The sequence below is a fragment of the Pelmatolapia mariae genome, linkage group LG10_11, assembly GCF_036321145.2.
Source record: "Pelmatolapia mariae isolate MD_Pm_ZW linkage group LG10_11, Pm_UMD_F_2, whole genome shotgun sequence".
NCBI lineage: Eukaryota > Metazoa > Chordata > Actinopteri > Cichliformes > Cichlidae > Pelmatolapia > Pelmatolapia mariae.
The window spans coordinates 36,993,553-37,009,362 of record NC_086236.1 but is presented as its reverse complement, the minus strand read 5'-3'; the positions used below and the strand labels follow the sequence as shown (position 1 = coordinate 37,009,362).

Below are 15,810 nucleotides of genomic sequence, written 5' to 3'. Positions count from 1 at the left end.
TGCCCACTGTGACGCCCCACTGTGAGCAGCTGATTGTAGCTTTTTTTAGCTATTGTCATTTCATGTTGTTTTTTATAGTGCGCCATTCTTCTGCAACCTTGATCGCAGTGTTTCATGCTTTAAAACTTCTCGTCTAAATCTGCGTTATTTCCCACAGCATGGTGTTTGGGGCCATCACATGTGTGACGGGGCTGTTAGGCGTGGTCATCGGGGCTCTCACCACACGCCTGTGTCGCCAGAAGACAGAACGAGCCGACCCTCTCGTGTGCGCCGTCAGCATGCTGGGCTCGGCCATCTTCATCTGCCTCATCTTCGTGGTGGCCAAGAAGAGCATCATTGGAGCTTACGTAAGGCTCGTTCCCTGGAACTATCGCACAGACTGTGTTGTGCCTGCAGTGGATCAAGTTTAAGTAAAGCAAGAGCTGTGCCAGGTTTGGGGATGTTGAAAAAACATTCTTCATTTTCAAGGATGAGGCGATATTAGTGTGTCAGTTATGATTCGTTTTAGAAGCTGAAAGTCAAATGAGAAAGGCTGGGAATACTCGAGCAGAGAAGCTGTCAGGGTGGGAGCAGAGCAGTGAATGGGTGTAGCTGATCATACTTACAGGTGAGCCTGACAGGGCCTCCAGCACTTACTAATCGTAGGCAAACAGCATGGAGCCAGTGGACCTAATTACCTTGTGAAGCAGGAAAGGCTGCTGAACAGTCGCTGTTTTTGAAACAATGTATTCTGGCATGTTGGACTTATCAAGCACAGATTTCTCACTCTTATCAGTGACAAAGGAATAGGAAGGGACTCTCAACAAGTTGGCCTGCAGTGGTAGAAACGTGTAAAAACTTTCCCATGCGTGTAAGGAAACTTAACAAACAGGCTTCCATATCCTAAAAAATGTGACCTCGGCTTTCCCTGGAAAGTCCGGCTTCGTATTGGATTTTACAACTGGGAGCATTTTTTTAAACTGAGTGACGAGTCGAGTGGCGGTTGACACATTTGATCCTGGTATGAGGAACAAATCCCTCTGAGGTTCTGTCAGGAAGAAGAAATCAAACATGCAGAGCTCCCCACTGTCAACGAGCAAACAACCAAAAGCTGATTTATTTAAGCAACAATATGTTAAGTCACTGGCAAGGATGATACCTGTTTAGGCAGCTTATGATTTGAATAAAAAAACAAGTGTAATTTATATGAATTAAATGAGTAGCCCACAGGTAACACACCAAACAAAGTAGGTCCCAGCTGACAGATAATTACTGGTGCGAATAATGATTTCGATGTAATGAAGTAAGATTTATTTGAACTTCTTCTAGGTCAAAGGCGCACATTTATCAGGTGTCAGGCAGCAGCATGACTCAGCCAATTAGACTCGAGGAGCAGAAGTATCCATATTAATTACACCATTACAGATCTGTCCAACTCAATTTTATACAGTTGCTCTATTACAGAAACAGGCTTTAGCTTTGCTAATGGACTCCAGTGACACCTGGTATCGCTCCGTGTATCAGTCGCAGATGGTAACAGTACAGGTTGCTCTGGCGAACGCTGTGTCTCGGGTCCAACAACAGAGGTTTGGGTTTTTTACCAGGCAACAAAGAGAGCAGTCCTTTAACACTACGAGGTCATAATTTCAAACACATGATGTCACTGCTTTTAGCCGGCTTCGCTCTACTGTACAATATTAAATCATCTTACAGTACAGCAGCGCGTGTAAGTGATCAGCTCAAGTTTCATGGCAAAGCGCTGACAGATGTGTCACATTATAAGGCGTGACACGGCTGCGGCGGTCGGCGCTGCTCTGTCGAGGCCGTCTGACCTCTCGCAGCTGTTGTCTCGTCAGCGCACGGCCCTGCGTCTCTCTTCTAAGAGGCGACGTGTCGGTCACGGTGTCTGGTTGGCAGCTTTCAGAGCAGACCTGTCTGCTGTCAGCCTCCCTCTGTGATCTCTCTGTACTACACTGTAGGTCTGAAACACCAGCACAAGTTTTATTCCCCAGCAGGAAACACACATCAGTCGGCTGTGTGAAACCGTGTTGGACCGATCCCTCGGTGCTGTTTACCAGCAGCCCGTGTGTTCCTGTCTTATTTCAAGTTTTCTCCTCCACCCGTATAGATTTAGCAAGTTGAAGGTTTTCCACACTGAGCTTCAACAACAATTGTTATCATCCGGTGCTGCTCTTCAGCTTGTGGGTTACATGCTCAGCTTAGCCGTACCACAACCAAGGCCTGCGTGTCCACAAATAATAACATGGTTTTTAAACCACCACAGCCAAAGCATTTTTCTGCTGTGTTCCCACACGCGACAGCACCATCGCCAGCTTTTTCTTTTTTTGACCTATCACAGTCGTGTGAGTGTTAACGATCTCTTTCTTTCTTTAGGTTTGCATCTTTATTGGAGAGACGCTGCTTTTCCTCAACTGGGCCATAACAGCGGACATCTTAATGGTAAGTATTGAGAAACCAGTACTTCTCCTCTGGGTCACTGGAAATTCCAGCGACAAACTTAACCAATGGGGTCGTCAGATTAGTTGCAGGTTTGGAAATGTGCGAGCGGGCCGACAGTTCAGGCGGGGCTGATAATTGCTGCCTCGACTGAGTCATTCCCCGCTGGTGAAAACAAACACAGGGGAGGTTTTTCTCTGATGTATGTTTTAGTATCTAAAAGTTCAAATCAGCCAAATGAAATTGGATTTCCGCTGAGCTGGGTGAACGAAGCAGCGCCTGGATTTGGGTTTGTGGTGACTGTGTGGAGACAAACCACTGTGGACAACTTTTACTGAGACTGGCAGGTGTGCCTGGGCTGTCCTCATGACTGCAGGAGTTATTTAAACATGGCAAAGAAACCGTTTTCCAGTTACTTTGTGCAATCTGCTGCATTTTTCAGCCTTTGTTTCTTTATGTGTTTTTGCAGTTTGTTGTTATACCCACGCGGAGAGCAACAGCTGTCGCGTTTCAGAGCTTCACCTCTCATCTCCTGGGTGATGCAGGAAGTCCATACCTGATAGGCCTGGTAAGACTCTCCCAACACAACACTGTGTGATGATCTGGGTGTGAAGAGGGAATGTGTTTAAGGTTTAACCAATGTTGTGAGTCTAGACAGTACTGCTGCAACACAAACGATGTTCAGCTCTCGCTTCAAGTAGGACGGTGCAAAGTGGAGCTTTTAGCTCACATCTCAGGAGACCTGTGAACAGAGCTGTGATTTCACCGCTGCTCTTCAGGCTGTCAGTGGCTTTCTCTAGTAAATCTCGTGGCTCCCAGGAGGGGCCTCTGTTACTGTATTCAACTGGTCAGGAGACGAAAATGGCTCTTACCGCCACGCTGGGCCTCTCAAGGTCACAAGCAGACCCCTGCCCCACATCCCACCCTTCAAACTGCAAGTATACAACCAAAGAACAGCATTTAGGGGGCCCGAGTGAAAGTGCTGCTTGCTATTCAGTCAAGTGTGAGACAGGATTCACCTCAGACTGTCGAGTAAAATTCTTCACATTTCAACCTGAGATTAAACGATGTTAAATAGTAACTCCACAGAGGCACACGGTGTGCGCTCTTGTTCAGCGTACACGAAGCGTGAACAAAATCATGGCGAGTAATGTGATGGCCATAGAGCGTGTCGCAATCTATGCACACACTTGACTTTATCATAACCGCCTTATCGTTATGTGTTTACATTGTGTTGTATTGTTGTGCCCTGGCTCGCAGCCTGGCTTAGCTACGTTAACAAAAGCAGTGGAAGTGTTTGATTAGTGAATCAAACTGGCCTGACAGGCTCATGCAGACGCAGGTGTCTGCAGAGCTGCAGGGAGAAGGCCGCAGTGTTTTCTTCCTTAAATGAAAATGTTGAAACAGTGTCTAAGCCAGTGTAACAAAAGAAGCAGAAAATGATTTACAGAGACTGATCAAAGCCAGTCCTTAAAAAAATACACATTCTGTGGTGATTCAGGTTCAGGGGCTGGCACTGCATTGTGCCTGCACATTCAATAGATCAATTATATTGTACAGATTTGCCACAGAGAGATTTTCCTTTGTGTGACTCAATCACCTTGATTCTACTGGCTCCATCGGTGCTCTAACAAATAGTCTAACCACAGAAACGTAACAGTTCAGATCAGTCGCAACAGGAAAAATGCAACGTATTGCCGACAGGGAGGATTTGAAGCTTTTCTCTGTTTGAAATCATTGTGCTTTATGTTGGATAAATAAAACAGGTGGAGTCAGCACTGGTATAATAAAACTTCTCAGCTTTTTTTTCCTGAATTTTACCAAGTAAAACAGAAAATTAACCAGCAGATTAAATATTAATTGAAATAACAGATTATTTAGACGGGACTATAGCAGCGCGGCTTTGTTGTCTACTTAAACATGTGGACAGCCGACATGAAACTGAGTAGGTGAGAAACAGCATGAAAAGAGGAGCTGGGGTGGAGGCGGGTTGCAAAGCTGCTTGCAGCTGCACAGAAGGTGTCCCGAGGTTAAAACAGCAGGAAGGAATTGCCGTTTATGAGCAGACAACTGGATATCTGAAAGAATATCAGCTGAGCTGTCATGTGATGTGTGCTGGCATTGAGGTCATCAACCTTATATCGCCTTATATATGCCTTTTATATAGTCCGATATAAGATTATTACTTAGCGGTTGTTGCCCATGCTCCAAATGTCGATAAACACACACAGCTCAGTATTTAAGGCACTAAAGCCTGCATCCAGGCTTCAGGGGTCACAGTTCACCTCTGAGTGACACAGCCAACAGCCGGGGGTTTCTCAGACCTCCACAAACCCAGGACCGCAGCATAGACTGCTCCGAGTGCGTCAGCGCTCTGTTGTTGTGCAGCGGTTAGACACACGAGTGCCATGGCCCTGTCGCAGCACAGGCTGAGTGCAGGCAGATACGCAGTCGCCCGTGCACACTGTCACAAATACTGTGAATGAGCAAAGTGGAGAGTCACAAGAAAAACAGACCAGTGGTTATTGCTTAGCAACCACAGGAGAAAGTGAGCGAGTGAGTCAGTCGTCTCGGTTCACAATTAGGTTTTGACGTGTGCACCGAAGAGACACGGAGATCATGCACAACAAACCACTGCGGCGTTTCCAGTACGCCGTGCCTGCGCCACATGGCAGCGCCTGCAGATATCGGTGCCCGCATGCCGCACAGATACCACTTCCTGTCGTGTAAAAAAAACAAAGATTTCTGTCTATCAGCGCGTACACCAAAACGAATCCCCCGAGAAGGACACGATGGACTCCACCTATACTGTAAAGTAGGACACAGCCAGAGGCAGAGTGGGTGGCAGGGGAACGCCGGTGACAATCTCTCAGCAATCTGCCAAGAAATGCTTTCTGGCTCAATAATTAGACATGCGGCTGTTCTCCACGTATTTTTAGTCAAGTTGCACTCTGCAAGTTGCAGACAATTGACTGTACCTGACGAAATGGCCTCTGCACCAGCCTCACACACACACACACACACACACACAGCTGCTGGACCTATGAGAGATTTGGTCACACGTTGATTTTCTGCCACCTTTTTCTCCCTTTCTGTAATGGCTCCTTATTAAGCATGCACGTGGCTGCACATAGGAGCACATACTGCACGCGTGCGGTCCTCCTGTCAGCATTTCTCAAGCTCTCCCTGCAGAAAACCTGGCTTTTGCTGACATAACAAGAAACGCCTGTGCTTTAGCGACCTATTGTTGCCCATAGATTCGACAGCCCACAGTCTGCTAAAAGCTACCAGCAGCAGCCTCCTCTCCGTCACGACTGTCAGAGCAGCAATCTCTGGGAGGCAGAGATGGTCACTTCACTCCCACCGCTCTCCAGCTGTTGTTTTTCTCGACACTGCGCACGACAGACTGAATGCTGGTGTTGCTGAAGCCTTCAGATGAGCTATTAGCTGTGAAATCCTGCCTATTTTAGGACAAAAACAAGGTGTCTTACATCATGTGTCGGTTTTGCAGTGATGAAATATGCAGAACTCACGCTGTGAGGGCGTGAGCAGCTTGTAGTGTGTCAGAGCATTAGGAGATAAATAAAGATAAGGTTTTGAATGAGTACAATCTTTCCTTTTGTTGTGTTTGTGGTTGTGGTCATGTGTCATTGTGTATGTGCGTCTGGCCTGGTTGCAGATCTCCGACGCCCTTCAGCAGAAGTACACTACATCAGCACTGTGGCGGTTCCTGAGTTTGGGCTATGCCCTCATGCTTTGTCCCTTCATCATCGTCCTGGGGGGCATGTTTTTCCTGGCCACCGCGCTCTATTTCCTGGATGACAAAGATAAAGCCGAGGCCCAGTAAGTGACTCGGACTGTTTTTGAATAACTCATCATTATTTCATGTATTATTGAGTCATTCATTCTTTAAATATTTCATTCTTACTCGACGTGTCCTCCACTGCCTTTCTGAGTAAGACCTCTACAAGTTCAAAACACATCATCTTAGTTGCAAGAAGTTGAGGAAGTGTCAGTAATCCTTGTATTATTTATTGTCAGCAGAGTGCAGAAACATTGGGTTGAGATTTTTTATTTACGCTTGAGTTTGAGGCAAGCCAGGGACACGCCGCCCGAGCGATGCCAACAGTGGTGCCAACCCAGAGGACCCAGAAAGGCCCCGAGCCAGCAGAAAGTCCCAGTCAGCTAAAAACGCTCCAGAGCTGACACAAGCTGTTGTAGCCATCAATTTGTTCTCACTTAGACTTTTACCAGCTACCGCCTATCCTACTCATACATTCATATTTTCCCTCCTTCAAACACGAGCAGGTCATAGCCTTAAAAGGCAAAAACATACTCGTCCTTCTTCAGGCTTCTTGTTTCCTTCTGACTACTTTTTTCCTGTTTTTTTTTATCACGTCGGCTTGCTCCCATGGTGCCAGCGTTCTAAGAAATGACTTCCTTCCTGCTGAAGATGACGGGCGTTTTTAGACAGGATGGCAGTCTGATGTCTGAAGTCTGTCTTCGCTCGATCGACTTAGTCACTCGTTGTTTCCCAGTGTTTTCCAAACCCTGTTCGAGCTTTTTTTGTCCAGCTTGATCAAAATAATCACCACAGGAACGTTTTAATGTCGTTGCCATATTTGTAGTCCAAGCTGCCGCTCACGCTGTCGATGTTTCCTCTGTGAAATGTTAATATACGGTTTCAAAGACATACATCACTGCTGTAGCTACGAAGCCACGCTGCGGCTTCTGGTGGGTTTACTCAAAGAAAAAAACACTGTTGCCATTGTGCCAGTAATAGATACGAGGCTGTGGCCAAAGATGCAACCACATTATTGCAGATTGCATAGCAGATGGCAAATGTTCACTCAAACTATGTCCAACCACAAGCCCTTAACTTTCACATGACACTGTTTAGGTCAACGCTGATGTTGCAGCATGTGCAGAACTCTACACACTACACAGACTCGTGTCCTCATACAAATACTTCATATGGAGGTGTATGGAAGTTAGCATTAAGCTCACTTGGATTCAAAACCAGTACAATTTTAAGTCTCCCTGTATAAAAGACTAAAAGAAAAAATGTTTTGAATCTGTATTAATCAGTATGTAATAAATCCTTATGCTGCTCAGAGTCGAGTAATACGTGTGAGTATACAGACATTACACAGGATGAATCCACACCCACAGCGTGCTCCTGTGGAAATCTGAAGCATAAATAAATTATTGTCAATCCATTCGATACAACAGCAAACGCAGCTTTCATACCTGCGCGCTACACAACAGATTTGTGCTAAATATCCCATCAGACTGAAACAGCAGCAGCTCTTATGTAACAAACAGCGAACAGCACCTCGGGGACCGAGAAAGCTCACAACACGCACAACTTTGTCGAACGAGGGTTGTTCCACGACTCGGCTATTTATAGACCCCATTCACGCTATAAAGCCCCAATTTATACACAGCGTTTTGCACCCCCCCCCCCTCCTCCTCCTCTGAGTGTGTCCTCAGAAACTCTGAGCTATTTATAAAAAGCTGAACAAGTAACTCGGGGGAGTGTGGCTGTCTAATTTCAGCCGTAAAGATTGCTTTATTATTTCTAGGTTGTTAGCTTTTTTTGGCTGCAGGGTTGCCATTAATAGCTCCAGTTCATTGCACACACACCCCTCCCCTTCTCGCACACATTTATCCAGTCCACATTTACACTCGGTGATGTGTGACAGCAGATCTGTCTCATCCGCCATGCCTGTGAGCTTTGACGGTGCAGACCGAGCGTAGGTTCCAGCAGCCAGCAGCTTGGTGAGAAACAGGATGTGGACATGTGATGATGGAAATCAGGATGAAAACGTGAAGAAAAACTGAGGATTCATAAACATTCAATGAATTGTGTGTTTTTTAAGCGAGATGCTAAAATGATTCTTCTCTCTTCAGGTGTAACCAGGCAACACAGCCCCCGTCTTCAGTCAAGGTATGACCAGGTAAATTGCCTTTTATCCTAAAGACACTTTCAGCAGCTACGTAGTAGTGACAGTCTCAGCTCATTGACGTTTACAGAGCTCCCTTCTCATTACCTGGCAGCCCTTTTCATTGGGAGGCACCTAAAAACAAGGCCATTCAGACGTTGAACGATACGTTAACCTGAGGCCACGCAGAGCTTTACAGCAGTGCAGGTGATAAACACGAATCCATTTGGCGTCTACTCGGGCGTTCAGGCGTTCTTTGAATTGTGGTTATTCGACCAACTACTTGGCATCTTATCAGGACCTGAGGTGCCTTTCCTATTTCCTGCCTTTATCACTCTCTCACACATGGTGCAAAACCTCCCTAATTATTAACTCAGCAGAAAAGCACACAATAACTGGCAGCAAACCAGCAGACTCTGCACAGTGGGGGGGGGGTTTACTGTATTTGCTGGTAAAGAATAACAAGAATAAACTTTGACTCCCTGATTAGGAAGACAAGAAAATCTGCCGTGACTTCTTTGTAAAGGTTATCATGTACAGCTGAAAGGCCGGGCTTTTACTCCGTTCTTTGGAGCCCTGTCTGGGTTTATTTGACCTCTAAATATTTATCAAACTGGTTTATGTACCCAAAACAGAAAAAAACTGCCAATTGATGCTTGTAATATTGGCTTTTTTCACTACCTGCTATTAATAATCTGTCTGTGGGGGGGGGAGCCGAGGTCCCGTCTGCTGGTGTAACCAGGATAGACAAACGAGAAAACAAAGGGGCGTTGGAGTTTTGACCGGATGGACAGAGTTCAGGTCAGGAAACTGTGATCGTCGGCCAAAGTTGCAGCTGCCTGTAGTATTTGAGAGCAACGGTCGATTAGGTGGAAAATTTGTCTGAGAGTGCGACTTCACACAGACGGTAGAAAGAATGATCTGCCTGAGAAAACCTGTTTATCTGTATGTATGTATGTATGTGCTCATCCTGCACATTTTAATAAATAAACATAGAAATTAAAATTCAAAGATTACAACCGACGAGACGCTGTTGGTGGTGGCACCGATCAGTTCAGGTTTGCTCGTATAACACCAAGTCAGAAAAGTGTAAAAGCCTCCTTTGTGGAAACAACAGTGTAAATATTCGTCTTGAGAATAAGAATGTTTTCAACAGTTAACACTGAAAGCTGCACCACCGTATGGCATAGCATCACTCACAGCAACCAAATGTTTACTGTGATTGATTACCTATTACAGGTGAGAGCTTGACAAGTTGATTTGCATGGAGCACTGATGGATGGGAGGCAACGGCTGCCTTGAAGGCAGAAAATCAATCTCAAAATTTGCAGAATGCTTCAGAACATATTCTGCAGAAACATACGGGGCATAAAATTTGTATTTAATGGGCTGCAAAATATCGAAACACCAGTGCTGTCCTGTACGTCCTGCAGTGTCATTCCCATTTGCAGGGTGAGATTAGCGTGCATAGCTAATGACAGGTGATACGAAAGGCTCCGCCGCCGTGCATATTGTGTTTCAGTGCTCTCGGCCTGAGGGCCTCATCACTTCTCTGTCACACACAGCAGCCAAAGCATTTCGTTCCTGCTGTCAAACGGTGCTAATTATAGAGAACAGTGATTACAGCTGCATGAGGTCAGAGTTGAGTCTGCCTGTGACATTTCTGCTCTGCAGTACAACCACATCGTTCCAAGCAATTGATTCTCAACAGATTTGATGCGCAGGGTAATCCAGTCACTGGCAGGTAGCATTTCCTCCCTTGGGTCTGATTCAAGATCAATACAGACAACAGATTACCTGCTCAGCGATGACACGTGTTCACGCTCACTTTGACCGCTGTGTACAGCCGTCTTCTCTGCCAAACAGGCCGACAAATAGGAAATTATAAAGCGCTGGAAAAGTTTAGGGAGAATATTTCAATTTGAAAAAGTGTCTGAATCCATCAAGAAGTGGAAGTTAGTGTGAGGAGAGAAAAGACACTTCTGCTGAATAAATGAGGATGAAGGGAGGCAGTAATCGCTTAAGCTGTTATACATCGCGAGCTATTAATCTCCGGCGAAGCAATCCCAGACGGAGATGAGATACACCGAGATCCAATTAACTTCCTTTGCAAGAGGAACTGCCTCTGCTGACCAGGTTCCCTCCACCCCGCCGCACAATACCTCGAGGACGTCCCCGAGCCGGGGGCCATGAAAAGATCGGCGTGAGATCTGACAGCGGACCTTCACGCTCATTTATTCAGTGACTGCAATCCCGGAAATTTAAATCATGAGGCAAAACTCTGACTTAATCACTGCTGTCCAAACTTTAACAGTTCTAACTGTTTATACAGCTGCAGGCACATACTTTCCTTCTTCCCCCTCTTATCATTCAACAAAAGCTCAGAGTCCTCAGTCAGCAGGGCTCGCTGGGTTCACCGTGCCGGCAGACCGCACACACATACACATGCATATGCACACACACGGGAAGTACAGAGGCAGGCTGTGGTGGGACTTGTATAGCTTTTATTGCATTCACAGAGGCTCCTGTTTCATGACGTGAATCCCGTGTTTTCTTTATTGTATCTTTGGCCTTCAGTCTGGTTTCGTCGCTCCTCCATCACATCTGCAGCCGTGTCAGCCGACGTGTTTTTGCTTCAAAAACTGCTGCATGTTGCTTTGATTAGTCTTTGTTTGCTTGCCAAATCAGTCAGTCCTCCACTTTGCTGCAGAAGCCAGCACAGTAATTGTAAAGCTGCGAGGAGGCAGGCCAGTCCCACAAATATCAAAGCATTCACAACTCTAATTATCTCTCCATCACACTAGCGTTTGGGTATTGTAATTTCAAGTCTGTCTCATAAACAATTCAGAGTTTACAGCAACAACTGGAACTAATAACGGAGAAAAATGCTTCATCCCAGAGAGGACTGGATCTGCATATGCTGATCCTCTTGTTTATGCTAATTACCCCGGCTGCTCTCAGTGTGTGTGTCTACATGTGCACTATATATACCTGTGTGTGTTTCACTGAGAGACGCTCAGAAAATCACTCTGCTCAGCTCTCTCGCAATAATCCCATTGTAGCAGCAGCATTAGCATGTGCACTGGAGCGTCCAGGGCAACGTAAATGACCACAACAAACAGCGGGACACTCTGCCATCCCTCACTCATCCAATCTGAAGAGATCACAAGTGTGGCACCGTGAAAGCTTAATGGTCTAATCTCCAGCTGGTGTGAAGTCCCCCCTCTGGTGCCACGCCTTCTCCACGCATTAGCTTTGTTTGTGTTCGTATCAGCAGCTAGAAGTTAGATTGGCTTGTCAAATAACACCGGCCTCTTCGTTCAGTCACTTCATCATTTAATCGCCTCGTGTTATGACCGTGTTTTACCCTCAACAAACCCTTCCCTCATTAATCTTTGCGTATGCCCGATGGCATGTTTGACATAGAAACCGAGGCAGCATCAACATCGAATATACGGCTCCATCTGGAGAAGCAGCGGCCGCATGTTGCTGTGGCTTATAGCTTGCAGACTGGGGAGGATCTGCGTTAGACAGAGCGTAATGCGCTGGCATATTTAGGTCATAGGCTGGTTGTTAGAGTGAATTGTTAAATGTTTGTCATTTTTATGCTTACCATCCCTACGAAAGGAATTTCACTGTCCCTCTCCCCAGATTCTCGAGGTTCTGGGTGGGGGGCTGTAGTCTTTTATTACAGGCAACATCCTTGTGAAGGTCTTTTTTGATGTAAGCTTCCTGCCCAGCAGGAGGTCTCTCACACACACACACACACACACACACACACATACACACACACACACACACACACACACACACACACACACACACACACACACACACACACACACACACACACACATTCTTACTTACATACAGAAGTTCACACATATACATACAATGTCTTAGAACCATGTGGGCGTTGCTTTGCTGTGTTTTGTGTGAACTGTCTCTCAATAAAAGGCAGCGAGAGGAGGCCATCGTTGGGGTCATTCGTGATGAGCTAAGATACCAACGAGGCCTCCCTTGCGCAAGTAATCGATCGACTGTCTTGTTTTCTTTCATGATGAATAAGTCTCTAGAACTAGCGGGGTTTGTGGGAACAGACCCAACACTGGTCCTGGTGTGAAGGGTCGTACCAGATGGCCCGGGAGCTTTCACCTCAGCATTAATTACAGGAGAATTGCCCGTGGTGCGGCCAGGCTCTAACTGCACCTTTTTCTCTCTTCCTCTCAGGTGACGAGCAAATGAGGAGCTACCTGAATGCACAACCAAACCTGACAAAGGATGACTACACGGCGATAAAAAGAAAGGCTTCTTTATGCTCCCAGTCATCCTCCCCCAAGATCATCATCCTCCTCCTCCTCCTCTTGGCTCCTGCTGCTCTCTGTTTTTTTACAGTCTCGCTGAGGTGACTCGGAGCTGGAAAGAGGGAGCGTCTTGCCCCTCCTTCTAAACCACAGCCCGGTGAGAAGGTGCTCAACCCACCCTCCACTTAGATCGTGTCCTCCTCGCCTCTGTCTGTGAGGTTCCACTGAACTTTTGAAGGATAAGGTGCAGGCCAAGTCCGCCGTAAGCCCTCCTGATGCTACACTACTGAATGCTGACCATGAACCTGCCCTGTCTGTCTGCCTGTCTGTCTCTTATCGGCTGTCGATCTGCAACAAGTGCCATAGCATCATTACATTCCTTCAGATTTGCACTGACCGCCAACAGCCCTCGTGAATTCATCACTAGCTATGTTTACATGCATTCGACTAAGCCACGCATGCTCTGCTGAAGCTAAAGCAGCCTCATCGGTTTCTCTGTGGCGCCCTCGCACGCTGGCTTTCTGTGCTTGAAGCCTGTAAACGGACGAGATGCCAGGAGCCAGTGATGCAACCGCAGGAAAACGCAGCAGCGGTGCAGGCGTTGTTTATCTCTTCAAACAAGCGACCGATGTCGCATTACTCATCACAGTCTCACCGCAGTAACAGCAGAAACGTCAAATTCAGTGTTTACACCATAAATCCAGTATTTTCACAGTGAAGGTTTTGCCGTGCATGTAAACAAGCTAGAGCCAAAAATGTGTTGCTTTGGGAAAGGTCAGTGAACAAGCCTTAAAGTCGGAGCTTTCACACCTGCAGATGTTTCTTTGAGCCCCGTGTGCGTTTCCACTTTGAGCTTTCAGCACTTGGATGAGAACACGTTATGTTCGGATTGTTTGTCTGTCGTTTTCTGTTTATGTCGGGTTTGAAACTGGAGGTTACTGCCTATGATTGTTTCCTAACCGTGATGATGCAGTCTGGGCAATTTAAAGTGGACACTGGATATGTATAGTTTATATAATTTATATTTATAATTTATTCTATTCATGCTTTTTCCAAAAGTAAATGTCATGCTAGTCTTTTGACTGTGTTTTTATGTACACGAGAAGCAATACGAAAAACATTTAGAAGAAACCAACCTTTTTGTTTCACACTGCCTTATCAGTGAGCTCGGTTTCCCTTTAAAGAGGTTGCTCTCTGATGGTTGGTTTTGAATTTCTGGACACACCACCCACCCACACAGGGACCGAGTCGCTCTTAATGGTGGATCGCAGTCCAATCATCAGCGGTTACAATAACAGGCATTGTGAAAAGAGGCCCTTCCCCTCCAATTGCAGATATCCCATTGCATGATTAGAAGAAAGGATCTTTGGAAAGAGCTGGAGATGCAGTCATCAGTTTATTAGCGAGGGGAATCAAAATCCCAGGCAGGAACAGGAAACGCGAGCTCTTATCGTTGGAAACTGATGAATGAGGAATCCCCCTAAAGAGCTGAAAGAGCTTTATTTCTGCCTGTCGTTTCCATGGGTACACATCTCTCGCGAAGAAAACAAAACAAAAATTGTCAGTGAGGAAAGCTGTAGCATGTAGCTTGTACATAATTAATACAAGCTATCGTGAAGGGTGAAAGTGATTATTGTGAAACCTCAGAGCCACTAATGGAATCACAGGTTTTAAGGGGAAAAAAAGATGCACTTTGCAGACCTGGAAGGAACCACAGAAGGCAGAGGATGCACTGACCTCAGCTGAGGACCAAAAGGAGGCTCCGAGGTTGTTCTTGTAGCATTGATGTGTGAGCATGACTCACTGGCTGTGTGGGGGGTGCTGTGTGGGCTGTGTCCTTGCTGCCAGATCATTAGCTTTAGCTTCTTCCTCCAACTGCGTGGAGCTCTCTGAATGTGATTCTGTCCCACCCGATGTGTTTACACCACCTTCATCTTCTTAACGAACTAAGCTTCTTACCTTCCATTTATTGATCTTGTTTTCCTTTGTAATGTTATCAGAGGACTTTTTGAATACCTACAGTAGAGATATATATATAAAGCTATATCATGCAGCGATTTTAATATATTGTAAATGATGGCTTGGATGCAATGTATTTATTTGTTTGTTACATATTGAAGAATATTCTATAAAGGGAAATTTAAGGCTTCAGTATAATAGACTTAGCCATGTGTCACTGGGTTGGAAACCTTTTTCCTGTCATACTGAAACAACACACGCCCCTTTTGCATTAGCTGGATTACGATTGGACATCTCCCACATGTAGACACAGAAATAAATGCAATGGGTTGTTTTTAAGACACATTAGTCTCATTGTAAGGATGCAATTTATATTAAGCTCATTTATGTGTTTTTATTTTTTGTTGGTATATTTTTAGATTCAAAACCATTTTTGCACATTTAATGATCAGGGATTTCTTTGAGCCACAGCCTCGCACCATCGACGTCCCGGCCTCTCGGCGCTGGCATGTCGTCATCTGTCATCAGTGGGAACTTTCGCTCTGATCAGACGAGCCATGAACCGAGTTTCACGTTGCCAAAATTCAATTGATTTAGCACCAGTCCGTCCTTTTATCTGTCATAAATGTATGTTAACAATCACTGAAGTGATGTCTCAAGGAAATGCTTCTTGTCATACAAGAGTCTTGTATAAATAAACTCATGTTGAGCAGAAGAGAAAAAAAACAAAAAACAGAAGTTATTTTTATTTTTAGAGGACGTCAGTACACGTGAGGTGTCCGAGAAGTCAAAGGGTATTCTTTTAGAACTGGAATGTGATGCTCCCGTGGGTGGATTGATGGAAACATGTACAGGTCTGTAAATCAAATAAACCTATTCACACACACGTCTCTGCGTCTCTGTGTGTCTGTAACCCACGACCAAGCGAGTGTGTTCATGGCGTTTGCTTCACTTCAGCGTAAAGACGCGTCTCGCTGTGTGAATCTGAGGACAGAGCTCGCACTGCAGCAGCGCCTCGACTGTTATTTAGCTGAGAGGCTGCGCGTAAACTAGAGCAAGAACTAACAGCCGCATGAATCTGTCGGGATGCTGTGTGTGTTTAAATAGTGCTTTAATGTTCAGTGTAAGATTATTTCTGGCTGGAGTTGCAGATATTAGTCTGTAAC

General features: G+C 45.7%; 1 protein-coding gene across 3 annotated transcripts in view; it reads left to right on the top strand.

Annotated features, from left to right (window-relative positions):
- Positions 1–15,524, top strand: part of spns2 (SPNS lysolipid transporter 2, sphingosine-1-phosphate) — a 57,556-nt gene extending 42,032 nt beyond the window's left edge. For 2 of the 3 annotated variants that reach the window (XM_063488411.1, XM_063488413.2), the window contains 6 exons: positions 158–347; positions 2,374–2,439; positions 2,906–3,004; positions 6,116–6,279; positions 8,350–8,386; positions 12,612–15,524. In XM_063488411.1, the coding sequence (XP_063344481.1) occupies positions 158–347; positions 2,374–2,439; positions 2,906–3,004; positions 6,116–6,279; positions 8,350–8,386; positions 12,612–12,626 (571 nt within the window). In that variant the 3' untranslated portion in view covers positions 12,627–15,524. Of the gene's footprint in view, positions 1–157; positions 348–2,373; positions 2,440–2,905; positions 3,005–6,115; positions 6,280–8,349; positions 8,397–12,611 lie in introns of all 3 variants that reach the window. The other variant, XM_063488412.1, reaches the window with a different exon arrangement.
- Positions 15,525–15,810: the final 286 nt, after the last annotated feature.